Below are 17,108 nucleotides of genomic sequence, written 5' to 3' on the forward strand. Positions count from 1 at the left end.
AGAAATAACATATAAATAATTTTACAAACACTAATTCATACTTAATTAAATGATGATTTTGCTTTAGATATTAATAACCAGGTAAAAAGATTTTCAAATCTCTTACAAAACTGAAAACTTAAGGTATCAAACCGAATATGACAATGACAGGAACAGCAACATTAAAAAATATAGATTGTTGCTCTTGTGTGTTGTGAGTTGTGACAGCTTTTCTTGATAAATAAATCGTTAATATATTGAAAATTAAGGTGCAAAACTTATTAGAAATGGGAGATACAACGAAGATATGCTCAGCTTGTCTCAGTACGGATCGTCGTTTAATGCCTTTGGATAAGATAATGGCTATTATAGAAGAAATTCCGTTACCAGAGGTAAGTACTACTTTGTAAGTCTTAAAACCCAGAAAAGTACGTAAAAAAGGCTGTATATCTCCTAAATTGAAAGGATATGTAGACAACTCGTTAAGCACAAACACAGAGGCAAAAATCATACCTGAAAATGCATCGTTACTCTGTTATTTGCAGTTCGCTACTCCCGCGCGGTTTTACCTGTTGCTCGGCTCCTATTGACTGTAGCGAGATGTTTTAGAGCCTTCCTCGATTAATGAACTATGTAACACAAAAATAATTATCCAATTGGAATCAGTAGTTCTGGAGATAAACGCGTGTAAACAAACAAAGCCTCCAGTTTTATAATAATATATGTATACGTAACTAGCTGACCTGGCAAATTCTATTACTTTCTCACCTTTTAAACCTTCCCTGGATTTCCACAAATAATTCAAGTACAAACTTTGACAAAATAGTCCAGCCATTCTCGAGTTTTAGCAAGACTAGCATACAGCTATATTGATAGAAGATATTAATTCTGTGATTTTCAGCTGAAGAATTCTATCAGTAATATATGTTGGGAGTGCTGGAGCATAATAAAGAAGTTCTACAAGTTTAAGAAGAGGGTTCAAGTTGCACAGGCCATTTTAAAATGGACAACTGAGGTACATACATTATATTTAAGTTTTCTATCCATATTTATCATATGTGCGATGTAGGATTTATGATGTCATCCATCGATTTGTTTGTCGATTGTCTACCTGTCATTTGTCCGGTGAGGCAAAACAACCTCATACTTCTTTTTCCTGTGTCATGGGTGCGTTTACAAACTTACATGCTCTGATGCACAATGACTTCTTTTATTTTTTCAGGTAACAGTAATAAAACCGCTATCCACACTAACCGTTACCACCAATCTTAACTACGATTATCAATATATATACAATAAGGATCCCCTAATTAATAAACAAGAATTAAACACATTTGTAAAAGAAGAATACGGTCACCAATCAGACGATAACACCGAAACATTAGACACAGACGAAATACTCCAAAGTCCTGTTAAAAATAGCGATAAATTTGATACAAAAACTAACATAGAACCTACCCAATTTAATGTAAACGATTTTGAAGCAACCGTAACAAATAATACAGATTATAAAGATGATATTTCAACCATAAACATGTATACGGACACAATAGAAATAAAACCAAACAAGAAAATGATAAGAAAAGTAAACAGAAGTCATATTAGTAGGTCATTAAAATTAAAACTAAGAGAAGAAGATGAAGAATTTAAGAAGAAGTTCGTAGAAGTTGTGATAAGCGAAGAAGAAATGGTAAAATTGAGGGATTTGAGGAGGAATCATTATAATTTTAAGAGGATACCGTACAAGTGTGAGACCTGTGTTCTAAGTTTCACTAAAGAAGAGAATTTTAAACAGCATATGCTGAAGAAACATGATGAGGTAAGGATGGTAAATAAAATGGTTGTATCCTCATGTAGCAAGTACAAAGAGGAGATGCCATAATGTTCCATCATCCGTCATCCATATAATGTCCAGTGATATTATAAGTAAAAAGGTTTTGCTGCTCAGAAAGCGCCACATTAAAATGTGGACAATTGGCAACTTTTTTGTAATAATAAGATATTGCTAGATGGAAAATAGAGAAGTGCGTGGTTTGTAACGTCGAGTACCAAAATATATGCCCAAACCGGTAGGCAGAGGTGCACATTACGGTAGGTAATGCCATTGTACAATGTACACCTACTTTTCACCATTTGTGTTATAAGTCCCATGTAATAGGGGGTGAGCTTATGGCCATATACTGGGCACAATATGATTGCCAATTTTTTATCATGAAAATTTAGGAAAACACTAATATACATCTGAAAATAATTACACCAATAAAGTAGATGACTATTTTTTTTTTAATGTCCGTCTTGCAGATTATTTTAAAACATTAGACACGTATTTTTTATTTACTTACGGAAACAAATACTTTCGAAGATATATCGATTTGAAATATCGCTTGACATCACTTCTTGATACGTTTTATACGTAGAATTTGTTAGTTACAATACAAAAACTATAATTTTATTGTAACTTTCGTGAGACTAAATAAATTATTATGTAGTTCAGTAGCAGCGCGACAATCGCCGCGTCGTGTGTCGCCGAATGCTGTTCATGAATATAAGCCTCTAGTATGGCTTGAAACTAGTCGAGTTCCTCGTCAAAACATTACGTGAGTAAGCCGATAACATAATAATTAATACAAAAACTGTTCCTATCCTTCCAGAGTATAGGCCCTCATCAATGCGATGTATGTAGCGTCCGTTTCCCAACAAAATACGCAGCGGAGAAACATAAACGTAAACACTACGTGTACTATAGATGTTGTTGCTGTCGGTACAAGGTGCATGAGGTCTGGTCAGCTTTGAACCATTGCAGGACTAAGCATTTGACTGATGAGCCGGATAGGATACATTGTGCGCAGTGCGATGTTGTTGTCAAGTAAGTAATTTAACATTAACTAAAAATCACGGTTTTTTTTAGGGTGGATAATCATCCAATGACTTGTCCCGCCTTGGGCGAGGCGGGAGGGAGTGTCAGACTCTTACTGACTAAAAACCACCCCGTTCCTACTCCTACTTTGAGCCGGAGCCCCGGTATCCTTATACGTTGTCCGCAGCTCAGGATTGCGCATCAGCCCTACTGGGCCCCGTCTGTAGTGGTCTGATAGGTCTTAGAGACGCGCGTAGAATGCGACACACGGGTCTGGTTCTGGTTCGGCGGCGAGCTACCTCTGCTCGCCTGCTATACTATACTGAAAACCGCATCAGTCAAATGCAAGATAATCCCGCACAAACATACATACATAAACAAGTCAAACTGAGAACCTCTTTTGAAAGTCAGTTAGTAACATTGTAATTTTTCAGAACTCCCGATGAATTAGAAACTCATATAAAAGAAGTACACGCCCTGCACTGCAACGAATGCGGAGTGAAATTCACATCGAGCAGCAATTTAAGGAGACATAAAGCGTAAGTACTGTGGTGGTCACATGCGCTTGACCACTATTAAATTAATGTTTTTTTTATTATATGTATAAGCCGGTAAACGAGCAAACGTATCACCTGATGGTAAACAATCGCCGCCGCCTCTGGAAGCTTGAAACACCAGAGGCGTTACAAGTTCCGTTGCCGGTTTTTTGGGGGTTCGCAATTTAAGGTTTTTTTTTTACTTTTAATGGGTCGACGTTTGGCTGCTATCTCGCCTGATGGTAAGTGATGATGCGGCCTACGATGGAGGACGTCTGCCCATAAGCAACCTATTCACTCGGGCTTTGAAGACACCCAGGTTATACCCATCAGGAAACACAGACTCCGAACAAGGACTTCCACTCCCTAGTAGTTCGCACAAGGAAGTTGATGAATCGGGGATTGGGAAGATTGATGACACAACGTTTGCGTTGTGTGAGTGATATATGAAAAATATGTGTATAAAAAAGCCAGTATTTTTTTTTATGAAACACGCCGGTAGACGAGTATGCGTATCACCTGATGGTAAGCAATCACCGCCGCTCATGAACACTTGAAACACCAGAGGCGTTACAAGTGCGTTGCCGGCTTTTTGGGAGTTAGGAATTTAAGGGTTTTATTGCGGGAATCGGGGATTGGGAAGACTGGAAAGGGGGGAATTGGGCCTCCGGTAACCTCACTCACACAACGAAACACAATGCAAGCGTTGTTTCACGTCAGTTTTCTGTGAGGCCGTGGTATCACTCCGGTCGTATAAAATAAGTCACTGGGCTAGATGGGATACACTCTTGGCAGGCACCCGTGGACAAGTACTTTGACGGCGTTGAGCGACAAAAATAGTAATTATGTTCTATCGTTTACTTTAATTTAACCTAACATTAATATATAAACATTTCTTTTCCAGACGCATACATTCAGTAATTCGAGATTTCATATGCGATATATGTTCAAAAACATTTAAAACTAAGACTCGTTTAGAATCACACATGGTAAAACACAACGCTAACATAGCGAAGAAACTAGCTTACTGCACTATATGTAAAGTGCAGTATAAGAACATATATGTGTATAGGAACCATTTGAAATCCAGCGCTAATCATACGGAGAAATTGTGAGTATTTGTTTATGAAAAAAAAGCTTCGTCGTGTCTTTTTATCCCCGAAGGGTAGGCAGATGTGCACTTTAGAAAGGAAGAAAGAGAGAGAAAGAGAAAGATACAAATATTATAAAAGAAAAACGCACACACAAATACTTATAATAATACTATCTACTAAATAATTACGGCACGTAATACCGTGATACAATGTACACCCATGTTTTACCATTTGTGTTATAAGTCCCATGTAATAGGGGGTGAGCCTATTGCCATATACTGGGCACTTGGGAACACAAATGGTGAAACGTGTGTGTACATTGTATAGCGGCATTACGTGCCGCAATGTGCACCTCTGCCTATCCCTTCGGGGATAAAAGGCGTGACGTTGCAAATTGTAGATGGCGTTACTGTAGTTTTAGGTCTCCCTCATCTTTCAATTTATGTTTTTTAAAGCTGAAACTATGTTTTGTTTTAAATTTTCAGCTACTCGTGCCCTGTTTGCAGTAAGAAGTTCGCGTCAAAAGTATATTGGACCAACCATTATAATTTCTATCATTTGAAGAAATCACAGTATAAATGTGATGTTTGTAATAAGGTAAGGATTTAATATGATGTTATTATCTGGATGCTTTTCAACCAGATGGGCTACATAGCTATGCTGCGTGGATGAAATAGTTAAGCTGTGAAACTATGTGACTGTTTTCACTGATACTAAGCTATGCGAAGAAGATGTCCAGCTCAAGTATGCAATGTATCAATAGTAGAGAAGTCATCCAAACCGTGCGTGCGGCGCGTCGCGTTCCGCGCGCCTCAAAGAGCCATCAGACCACCACAGATGGGGCCCAGTAGGGCTGATGCCTGATCCGGAGCTGCGGACTACCTAGCGGGTTTACCGGGGCTTCGGCTTGAAAAGCAGGAGTAGGAACGGGGTGGTGTTTAGTCAGTAAGAGTCTGACACTCCTTCTTGCCTCGCCCAAGGCGAGAGAAGACATTGGATGACTTTCCCCCCTCAAAAAAAGAAAAATCTCGCCTCACTCAAGGCGGGAGAAGTCATAAAAAAAGGGGAAGTCATCCATAGCACACATCACATAGAGACAGATAGTGAAATGCTATTTTGTTTCATACTATGCAGATGTTTATATTCATGTATTCGTGTATTATTTTCAGATGTTTATATCACATTGGAAATTAAAGAATCACAAGCAGATTTACCACGGACTATCTCGAACAAGGGACCATGCTTGTGATTTGTGTTCTAAGAAATTTTATGTAAGTATTAAACGGTTATTTATCTATATATTAATACGTGAAGCAAAAACTTTGTAACAGTTTTTACGAAAATTGCGCGGACGTTAGAGCATAAAATTTGGTACACTTATAGTTTATGTGTAGGAGAATTGCGGAACGTTAATATTTTTCAAAAATAATGCTTATAAAGTACATTAAATCAATAAATAAAACATTACACACACATGCATAGTATCTGATCGTATTTGACAAAACGTCAAAATCGATAGACATTGCGATGGTATTCTCACGTCTCATATGAAAAGAGGTTTCTAATTGAAGGAGGTTTGGTTATTCATGATGCGCCGGAATATATTAATTTGAATTTTACAAAACTAATAGCAATTCGTTAAATACAAATTATCCTTGAACGTATGTTAAGTGGTATTGTAAATTAAATCGTATATGGTCGAATTTCGACCACTAGGCGACCACTAGTTTATATAAGGTGTTCTAAAAGTATCTGCCACGGCTTTAATGGGAAGTAGTGTTGTGTTTGAAGATTACAATAGTGAAGAAATTTCGTACCCCGGACCAGTTAATTTAAGACTTCTCACTTAACTTAGAACTTAAAATATAGATTGGTTCAGTACAGAGAGAGTAACCATTGGTCGGCTACTGAGTCCACGAATGGTTACAGAAGATATAGCTTCGTTACAAAGCGTACAATTTAGTACAACAGTAGCTACTGTCTCTGTACTGAATCTATCTTTGTTTTCTTACCTCTATACTAAATTATTCCTATATTATACTGCACAAAGTACAGTACTCTCAACGGATCTTGGCAGGTCTGAACTACGTGCAGAAGGCTGCGCAATAAGTGTAAAGGGTCAATTGTATTTAGAAATGGTCAATCTCTAGCTTAGATCGCCGCCCCCCGCACCTCGCCTCATGCCACCACTTGGTTCTAAAAAATACTTATTGCGCAGCCTTCTGCACGTAGTTCAGACCTGCCAAGATCCGTTGAGAGTACTGTAATCAAAACGAGAAAGCGTTCGTCGCTCTGATTGGTTGTTTTATACCAGTCAGCCAATCAGTGGACCGAACGCGCTCTCATTTCGCTTACTTTAAACGTTAATCAAACTAAGGGTACTGAATCCGTCTTTATTTTCTTACCTGCATACTAAATAATTTGGTACTCGTATCGTCACGCCTTTAATGTACACCCACTTTTCACTATTTGTGTTATAAGTCCCATGTAATAGGGAGTCTCTTAATAGAGCCTATTGCCATATACCGGGCACAATACCAAACTTCACACGTTCGAAACGACAAAAGCCCAGTACTATTTTTACCCGACCCGGGAATCGAACCGGAGACCATTCGGCCGACGAGGCGGTAAATATCTTGGTACAGTAGAATCTGGTTATAACGACTGGCAAGGGACCGGTGACATTACGTCGTACTAACCGGAAGTCGTAATAAACGAACAGAAAAAAATTGTTTTTGTATAACAGATATTACAGTTAAATGCCCGTTGAGGTGATGAACAGATAAAAGAAAATTCATTTTAATCAAAATAGTTATTTATTAATTACTAGCGGACCCGGCAAACTTCGTACCGCCTCAAACATTATTTTCACACCTTTTAAACCTTCCCTGGAGTTTAACAAATAAATATAACCAAATCGATCCAGCCTTTTTCGAGTTTTAGCGAGATTCAAATTATGTAAGGATGTGTAATGTACGTAGGTACATAATGTACCGCTTTCTTATATGTAAGTGTAAATCTGTTCTAACAACTTTACATTTAATGCAAAAAGTCTGAAATTTTTGTTTGTTTTCTGGTTTTATTCGCGTTTTATCGCGTCACTTGGATTTACCTACAAATTCGTACTGCCATAAAATAAACAGTCAATTTCCAATCAGAGGCGTCGCGCGGGGCGATAGCTGAGATAGCTATTCATTTATTTTTTCATTCTTTTCTATGAATTATTTGTAAATACGGCAACGCTCGTCGTTGTGTCGTTGTAACCGGACAATTATTTGTGAAATTCGGTCGTTAAAAGCGGATGGTCGTTGTAAGCGGAGTCGTAATAAACGAATGTCTATTTATGCAAGTTTATACTAAAACCAAACAAATGCCTAAACTTTCGTCGCTAAAAACGGTCGGTCGCTATATGCGAAGTCGTACTAAACGGACTACACTGTATATATAAATATTAAATATCTTTTATAAGTGGAAACTTGTAATTGGCCTTATTTTACTTACTGTCAAATAACTAAAAGATGTATTAAGCCGGATTTACATTTGTAGCTGTAAGTTTTCTTAAAAGTAATAAAATACATAAAATATTGTACTAATCTAATGTTCTAACAACACATTCCATTTCCAGACACTCCCCACTCTCCGCTCCCACCGATTAACACACTCGGAGCAACGATCCTACATGTGTGAGGATTGCGGACATACGTTCAAGCAACGAGCTGCACTATACACGCATACTCGGTTACTGCATCGACAGACTGCGGATACCTAGATGCCTAGGTTAGCTTAGACCTAGGAACCTCATCATTATCATCATCAGCGGGAAAACAATGCAACGTCACGCCTTTTATCCCCGAAGTGGTAGGCAGAAGTGCACATTATAATGTACACCCACAGGGGGTGAGCCTACTGCCATATACATGACACAATACCAAATTCCGTGCTACTACTCAGATATGTTCGACACGACAAAAGCCCAGTACTATTTTGCTAGACCCGGGAATCGAACCTGAGACCATTCGACCGACGAGGCAGTAAATAACTTGATATATAACTAGCTACTTCCACGCGGTTTCACCCGCTCTGCTCGGCTCCTATTGGTCATAGCGTGATGTTTTATAGCCTATAGCCTTCCTCGATAAATGCACTATCCAACACAAAAAGATTTTTTCAAATTGGACCAGAAGTTCCGGAGATTAGCGCGTTCAAACAAACAATCAAATAAACTTTTCAGCTTTATAATATTAGTATAGATTTACTAATATCACATTCCACTCCCAGACACTACCCACTCTCCGGTCCCACCGATTAACACACTCGGAGCATCGATCCTACATGTGTGAGGATTGCGGACATACGTTCAAGCAACGAGCTGCACTATACACGCATACTAGGTTACTGCATCGACAGACTACAGATACCTAGGTTAGCTTAGACTAAAAATAAGACGTAGGATTTTCACCTGTGTCGTGTCGCCACAACCTCCCATACCGCTGCAACTCCTGTGCACCAGGATCTACAGTAGATACAAACATGAAAACACCGAAACACTGAAGTCCGGCGCGTCCCAGGGACATGAATGACTGTCTTGGATCCCGCAACGAAATAAATCAGAAGATGTTATTAGGGGAGAAGAAAAGAAGTTGTGGGTGCGTTTACAAACATATAAGTTCATATACACATGACATCCAAACCCGGAACGACAATTTGTGGATCACATAAAGAGTTTTTCTGTTGGGGAATCGAACCCGATACAAGTTGCGCGGCAGCCGGTCACCCAAACGGCGCCAAACGTGCAGTCATAGACTTGGGATCAATCATCATCATCATCAGCTGGAAGACATCCACTTTTGAACAAAGGCTCCCCCTTTGGAAGGGGGAGGGGGTTTTGCCATAATTCCCCCTTTACAAGTATGACTAAGGATTTCTTTTGTGGAAAAAATCATCTAATGATTTCTCTCGCCTTGGGCTAGGCGAGAGGGGGTGTCAGACTCTTATTGAGTAAAAACCACCCCGTTCCTACTCCTGCTTTTCGAGCCGGAGCCACGGTAAACCCGCTAGGTAGTTAACTTAGGATACCTACTCGATTTTATTTGGAAATAAGTACTGTGATTTTTCATGTAATATTATTTACTTGAGATATGTTATAAGAATAATATTTAATTATATTGTTTTTTAAATGATAATTCTTTTATTTATTTTGTAACTAACTGTTGCCCTCCTCTTTCTCTGTCTAACAAAATTAGAGGTTTTGATCATGAAATATTATAAATAAAATATGTTTACTTAAGTTATGAATTATGTTTATTCGTTTGAACTTCACAATTAAACATTTCAATACATCTATCAAACAAAAATACAGCATCCAATCTACAATCACTTCTCATCTTCTCCAATTCAGAATCATCAATAGAGACAACAGAAAATCGTCTTTTTCACATGCTTTCTCTTCTTTTATACAACTGGCAACACAATTTTATTATCATCTATATTTTTTGACAGTACATCATTGTTGTCTATGCTTTTTGACAGTTCATCCTTATTGTCTATGGTTTTTGACATTCCTGTCATTACTGTGTCCACTCCTGCCCCCGTTTGCTCTTCAAGTGTATATATTTAATGTGCGACAGCATTGAAGTGCGCTGCGTGAACTTGGACGAACAATATTCACACTCGTACGGCCTCTCGCCGGAGTGAGTGCGCATATGATTCAGTAGCGTTCGGTTCGCCTGGAAAATTAAGAAAGGAAAAAATAAAAAATAATTACATATAAAAAACTTCACGACTACCGAAAATAGGGTGTCGCGTTGAATGTGCTGGGGCCAAACAAAATATTGTTAAATTTTCCGAAATTTTCTCGTAGATACTAAGTATTAATACCAGGTACTATTTTAACGTTTTAATTTTAACGTTAAGATTATTAAAAATAATCTAGATGAACTGTTAAAGTAGGTGTGTGATTCTAAAACACTGCGGCCTTTGCCGAGTCTTAGCTCGCACCCGCCGAGAGTCGAACGGACGCACGTGTGAGTTTCGGGCACACGAGAAGGATAAACATTGAACGCATTAGAGCGACACTGTAAACGTAAGCGTCCACAGTCCCGCATCGTAAGCATTCCGTATGACATCATCAGTACGCATCGCATGTAGACACTGCCGATGATGCGGTCCGTACGATGCGGATCAGTGGACGCAGTTGTATGAGTTTCTATACAAGACAAACTAAAATCCGTTGCGTGCGATACGTACGATGCGGGCTTGTGGACGCGTACTTACAGCAAATCCTCTCCCACAGATATTGCAGAGTTTATTTTTCTCTTTCTTGACTCCTTCGTGGTTGTACCTCATGTGGTCTATGTAGCGGGTCCGGTTTAGGAAGTGCTGAAACCAAATAAACTAAATTATTATTTTTGCCATCCACAATGTCCTCTTTATCAGGAGAAATGGACATATCTAATGAGCCTTAACTCTATATTATGTTTACTAGTAAGCGAAAGTGAAAAACGACGGAAATATTTCGATACAAATGACTGACTGGGTGACTGGTAATTAGTGAACGATATTTAAACACGTGATTGTACTCATGATTACAAACAACTTTCCTGAAGGAACTTTTTTTGTATACTCATTAGTTTTATTTTTATCACAATAACAAAATTTCGCGCGCGCGTGCTTTCACATAATCAGCTGTTAGCAGCGAGGCGCCCGTGTTATCGGAAGACTAGTAGTAACTAGGTAGGTATTTTGGAACATTACACGCGCGTGCTAATGAAATTTTGTTATTGTGATAAAAATAAAACTAACGACTACACAAAAAAAGTTTCTTCGGGAAAGTTGTTTGTAATCATGAGTACAATCACGTGTTTAAATATCGTTCACTAATTACCAGTCACCCTATATGAGTAGCTATGTCACTCACCCTCTCACAAGTGCTGCAATAGTATTTGGACTGGTTCATGTGTACGTGTCTGTAATGGTTCATCATATACGCGCGCCGCGAGTATGTGTTGCTGCAGTCTGGGCACGGATATTTCTTTTTTACCCTGGAAAACACATAAAAATATGTTAAAATATTCATACTTATTAATTTTTATAATAGGTAACTATAGTGAGACATACTAAATTAACTAAAAATCACTGTTTACTCGTGTAAATTCAGTAGGCTGTGCGACGTGGCTACGTCTGCGCATACTGCTCATGATGCTCATGATGAAGATTCTCTCTGTGACTCGAAACTAGTAGACTAATATTTTCTTCTTTAATTATTTACGTGAATAAACCGTGATTTTCAGTTAACATATTAATTTTAGTGTGCGAGAGTCAACTCTCACAGTAAACTGGCGTGAAACAATGCCAATCAAATAACAGCGGTGTTTCGTCATACGAGTGTAATAAGAAGAAGCTCAATATTATTGCGTCATTGTCTTTTTTAAAGTCCAGGGAAAAAATTAAATAAAAAAGGTGATGTGTGAGAACCGTGCAGAGTGAGTTCGTTCTGTAGTGGCCTTTGAGGAAAGAGCCACAACAGTTTGAGCGGACCCGTTCTGATGGCAATGCGCATGTGTCGATCCATTAACTGATAGTACAATGTATCACTGATCCGACAAACAATACCTATCAAAAGAGTCAGTGCCGGCGTGAGGGCCACTGACACCCCGGGCGAAAATATTGTGGCGCCCACTCGAGGGAAGCAATATCAAGTGTTCGTTTTTTGCTGATCCCAAGTAAAATTATTTTGTTTGAGTTATATATATTTAAATACGCCCTGATTAAATCTACATCTAACACAGCATTCAGAACAGAATCATGCCGGTGTCACCAGGAGAGGCAAGAGACTCCAACTTCAGACCTTGGCGCCCCCCAGTATTTGTCGCCCTGGGCCATCGCCCCATCACGCCCCCCCTAACGTCGACACTGAAAAGAGTATGAGTTATTATTGCATCTCTCTACTTACTGTATCTCCCTCTCCCTTGTATGCGCGACGCTAGTATGCACGTGTCGCCTATACACGTATTCGCTCGCGTACTGCTTGTCGCACAGTACGCAGTACGCCTGCAAAGTCAAAGTCAAAATTATTTATTTCAAATAGACCAGGAAGGCACTTTTCAACGTCAAAGCAAATATAATAATATTAATTTGCTAAGCTATTTGCTCGTTCCAAAGTGTAGATTCCTATGGAGAAGAACGAGCAAGAAACTCCATAGGTTACTCTTTTTGAATCAGATTCACAATACAATTTATGGTTACATTGTTTCGATTACTTCAACTATGTGAGAACAATGTAAAACTAATATACAGTAAGGCAGTTGTCCCACCGGCAACGATGAACGAGTAACGAGTAGAGCTAGAACTAGAAACGAGTTAAGCGAGACGTGGCGAGCGAGTGTGTAGTTCTGATATTTGTGTAGCTCGGCTATAAGCGAGTGTGCAAGTGAGGCGGGCGATTACTCGCACTACGATACGCACTGTAGAGAAATGACCACTGGTTGCTCGCTCGGCGTGAGTTTTAATCGCTTGGCGAGTGTCGCCGAGCGAGTGTTATCTTTCATAGCTCTTGTCGCTCAGCGACAAACTAGTGAAGCGAGCACTCGCCGGCAGTGTGAACAGTCAGCGATCAACTATTTGTATATGCATCTCTTTTGTTTACACGGAAAGTATATCTATTGTACGTTTCTTGAGCGAGAAAATAGCCGATAGTTAGTCGTTCACTCGCCATTGGTGGGACAACTGCCAAAGCGACAGAAAAAGAAAATAGAAAATAACCTGCTCCGCTGTACACGGCGCGTGTTTCAACGCGTAATGCTTGCGTAGCGCCGCCCTAGACTTGTATTTACGGCTACATGTTGAACATACGTGCGTGTCTGCGTGTCGACTGTGGGAAGGAAAATTTATTTAGATAGTAAGTATTTGCTTAAGTTGTGTGTACGACATCTTTGACAAGAATTGGCAGAAAAAAGTTTAAAAACAGAGAGGAGTGGAAGGGAGGTCTTTGCCTTGCAGTGGGACGATCATGGCTGAAATCTAAATCTAATCTCAATCTAAGTTGTGAGCTCTGATGTGGTTCGAAATTAGTTGAGCTTTCTCGTACAGTTACGTAAGCAGTTATGTTGGAGTGTATTTCACGACGACAGTATACTTTATACCAAAATGATGGTCAAAATGAAACATTAATGCATTATACTACATATCGAGTGGTCGTTACACAAATAGGTGACATAAGTTTTTAAACTGACATGGTCACTAAGACTAATATTAGAACTTGAAACGGGATTTTTGCTATGTTTATTTGTGTCTATAAGTTTCCGATATTTCGGCACTGTCATCAGTTCATCCGTGATAATGGCGCTTACAACAGTGCCCAAATTTAAATTTTAATTGCAAATTGCCATTGAATGTGGCAATGCTGCCAGTCTTTTAGGCACTCTACCTCACGACACCGATGAGGACTATTTCTTCGTCATTTTAATTTGATTTAAGATTTGAAACAGGGGCAAATTATGGTCTGGAATAACACATACATATGCTACTTTTTATTCCACGGAAACGCGGCCGAAGCCGCAGACAGGAGCTAGTATTGCAAAAGTTCGTTCTTAAAACATATATTTGAATCTCACCTCATATGTTTCTCCAGCATATATTTGGTTTTACATCGTTTCCCACAGTGATCACATAGGAACACGCTATGTAGGGACTTATAGTGCACGTAGAAAGATGATACATCCCTGAAAAAGTATACCTAATATATAAATAGAATATATAGGGTGACAGGTAATTAGTGAACGATATTTAAACACGTGATTGTACTCATGATTACAAACAACTTTCCCAAAGAAACTTTTTTGTATACTCATTAGTTTTGTTTTTATCACAATAACAAAACAACAAAAATTCGCGCGCACCCGTAACGAGAATGCTCGCCACATGGATTTCCGTTTATGAGATTATGGGTTCCTTTCATGGTTTGAAACTAATCTAGTTACCTCGTAAAATAGTTATAAAAGTAAGCCAAACATTTTATTAATTTAAGATTTTGACTGCCAACAAAAAATCTATTGAAGGCAAATCCTCCGCTAGCGCGAGACACTAGCTCCCCATGGCGTTTAATGTACACACATACATAACCTCACGCCTGTTTCCCATGAGGGTAGGCAAAGACAATGGAACGCCAACGGTTCTTACACACTTCTTTCGTTTAATGTGTTAAGGTACTTACTGAAACTCAGCCTCACAGTAAACACATTGTACAGTCCTATGTCCGTTTATATGCGAGTTCAGTCGCCGTGCTGAGTAACATTGGAACCCACATTTCATGCACTCCCATGCAAACATATGCGACCGTGCATGATTGTTGAGTGCAGTCTCGTTGTCAAAGTGTGTGTTGCATGTTTCACATTTGTACGGCCCTGTGGACTGTGGAATATATTATTAGAACTCTTAGAAGAAGGGGTAACTTTTTTATGGTATAAGCTGGTAAACGAGCAGACGTATCACCTGATGGTAAGCAATCGCCGCCGCCCACGGACACTTGAAACACCAGAGGCGTTACAAGTGCGTTGCCAGCGTTGGGGGGGGAATTGGCTAGTTTCCTCAGGCAAAAATATATTATATCGACTTTTCAATACGATAAAAAAAATCACACTTTCATTGATAGATTTAATGATCTACTTAATTAAAGATTTTTTTAGATAATATTCTTGAAATAAGTCTGCTATTTGACATAAAAATCTAATGATCATATCACAGTATTTCATACAAATTTCATAGAAAATATCGTTATCGACGTTTCGAAAAAAGTATTGAATTTGACTAGTAGGAAACTTGCGTATTTAAGGGTTGTTGGGGAGGTGGTTCATTCGAGCCGGCCAATCAGAGAGCCGAACGCGCTCTCGTTTCGATTTCGTTAAACGTAAAGCAAACTAAGGCCCCATGTAAAAGGATACTTACTTTATCGTGCCGTTTTAAGACGTGGGATTTTAATTTCTCCTTAATTTTATATCCATTTATACACAGCTTACATTTATATTTAAACTTCTTATAAAAATCGCTTTTTCTCTCATTCTCTAACCACAAATCCAACTCTTCAGGTTTGATAGCAAATTTCTTTCTCAAATCCTTTTTTGAATTCTGTTCATAGACAATCCTGTAGTGTAGAGTTTTATTTCTTTTGACAGTTCTGCCTATGTCTATGGTCTCTTCTTTTTTTATTTCTTGGTTGAGGCAAAGATCTATGTTTTGTTCATAATTATAATTCTCATCAGATTGGTTTTCTACTTTAATTTCAATTTTTTGTTTATATTCTTCTTCATCTTCATTGTAAATTATATCTACTGTGTGATCTGAGTATGTTTTTGTTAATCTTGATAGAGATTTCAGTAGAGATCTCTGCAAAGAAGAATAAAGAAAAACTATAGGCAATTTTGAGAAATTGAGACACCACCTCAATATGAGTATAAGCAATAGGATCCCTCAATAAAAAAAGGGGTTGACTCATTGGTGTAGTATGTCATCAAGGCCTAAGTGAATAAGTTGCTCATGAGCAGACATGCTCCCTTGTAGGCCGTAGCGCTAACCGCTAGGTGAGATAGTATCCAAAGGTCGACTGATCAAACATATTATATCAAACAAAAGCTTCTATTCCATAGTTGGGCTATTGAGTATATTTAGTTTTTTGATAACTTTGCAGTAATATCACGGAAATTATACCCAGTTTATTGGACAACTGGTAAAAAACAGGGAGTGCCATTTATAAAATCTGTCTCTCTACCTATAAGAGAGTAGAAGCATGCCATATTGTATGTCTCAATATGTTACGGTAGTTAATTTATGTTGATAAAAAAATTAATTTGTTTTTACAAAATTACCTGTTTAGTAGCATAATGGTATGCTAAGATTCTCTGTGCTTCTTGTAATTTGGTTTCGAAACATTTTATCTTTTTCACTATGGCCATGCATTCCCAGCATATGAGAATCGGTTTTGGTAATGTCTGCAAGAAAAATAAATTTGCTTTATTTATATATTTTGTTTTATTTTACAGTGATTCTAGTTGGAGTCGAGTTTAAAAGGTAAAAGGATTGTGGAATTACAAAGTATATTTATATTATACGAATAGTAAGAAAGTAAAATTATTTTTTAAATAAATTTAGTGTAAGAATATGTTGTCTTAAATTTATTAATTTTCAACATATGTTACATTGTTTCATCACAAATAATAGGGCAAATTATTTAGCAATAATCAAATTAATTATTTTAATTCAATAATACGTTTAATTATTTACCTTTTCTAAAATATTTTTGAAAATATCTTCATGATCTTGATCTACTGGAATTAAATTTCTATCTGAACTTAAACAAGCCTGGCAAAACGAAATGCGACAACTACTGTCCAATTCATCCTTAAATACTTCCACTTCATACATATTCATTTAGACTTTCATTAATATATTTGCAAAAATTCCTATTGTTTACTATTTTTTTCACTATTTTGCAAAAGAAACACAAATTCACCTTTCTTTTGACATTGACATTACAGTGTTGCCAGGCATTACTGTTTTTTTTTTTAACGAAGTTACGTTTAGTTTGGCTTTATTGCAATAAAAGCACTTTTATACAGAATTTAATGATCTAATATTAGAACAAGACTAAAT

The 17,108-nt window shown here is 38.0% G+C and overlaps 2 protein-coding genes across 2 annotated transcripts; one reads left to right on the forward strand and one right to left on the reverse strand.

Annotated features, from left to right (window-relative positions):
* The first annotated feature begins 199 nt into the window (after positions 1-199).
* LOC118281041 (zinc finger protein 836) lies at positions 200-9,564 on the forward strand. The gene is made up of 9 exons (XM_035601472.2): positions 200-371; positions 881-994; positions 1,202-1,798; positions 2,631-2,845; positions 3,271-3,375; positions 4,277-4,483; positions 4,952-5,063; positions 5,636-5,737; positions 8,092-9,564. The coding sequence occupies exons 1-9, from the start codon at positions 267-269 to the stop codon at positions 8,233-8,235; spliced, it is 1,701 nt and encodes a 566-aa protein (XP_035457365.1). The 5' UTR covers positions 200-266; the 3' UTR covers positions 8,236-9,564.
* A 227-nt stretch (positions 9,565-9,791) lies between these two features.
* Positions 9,792-16,987, reverse strand: LOC118281050 (zinc finger protein 567-like). Its single transcript, XM_035601482.2, has 10 exons — positions 16,740-16,987; positions 16,325-16,447; positions 15,408-15,845; positions 14,677-14,873; positions 14,078-14,185; positions 13,227-13,335; positions 12,418-12,515; positions 11,383-11,506; positions 10,740-10,844; positions 9,792-10,192 (listed from the first exon to the last, which is right to left on the reverse strand). Exons 1-10 carry the CDS (start codon positions 16,884-16,886, stop codon positions 10,034-10,036), a joined length of 1,608 nt encoding a protein of 535 aa, XP_035457375.2. The 5' UTR covers positions 16,887-16,987; the 3' UTR covers positions 9,792-10,033.
* Between the last annotated feature and the right edge of the window lie 121 nt (positions 16,988-17,108).

The sequence above is a fragment of the Spodoptera frugiperda genome, chromosome 19, assembly GCF_023101765.2.
Source record: "Spodoptera frugiperda isolate SF20-4 chromosome 19, AGI-APGP_CSIRO_Sfru_2.0, whole genome shotgun sequence".
Lineage (NCBI taxonomy): Eukaryota > Metazoa > Arthropoda > Insecta > Lepidoptera > Noctuidae > Spodoptera > Spodoptera frugiperda.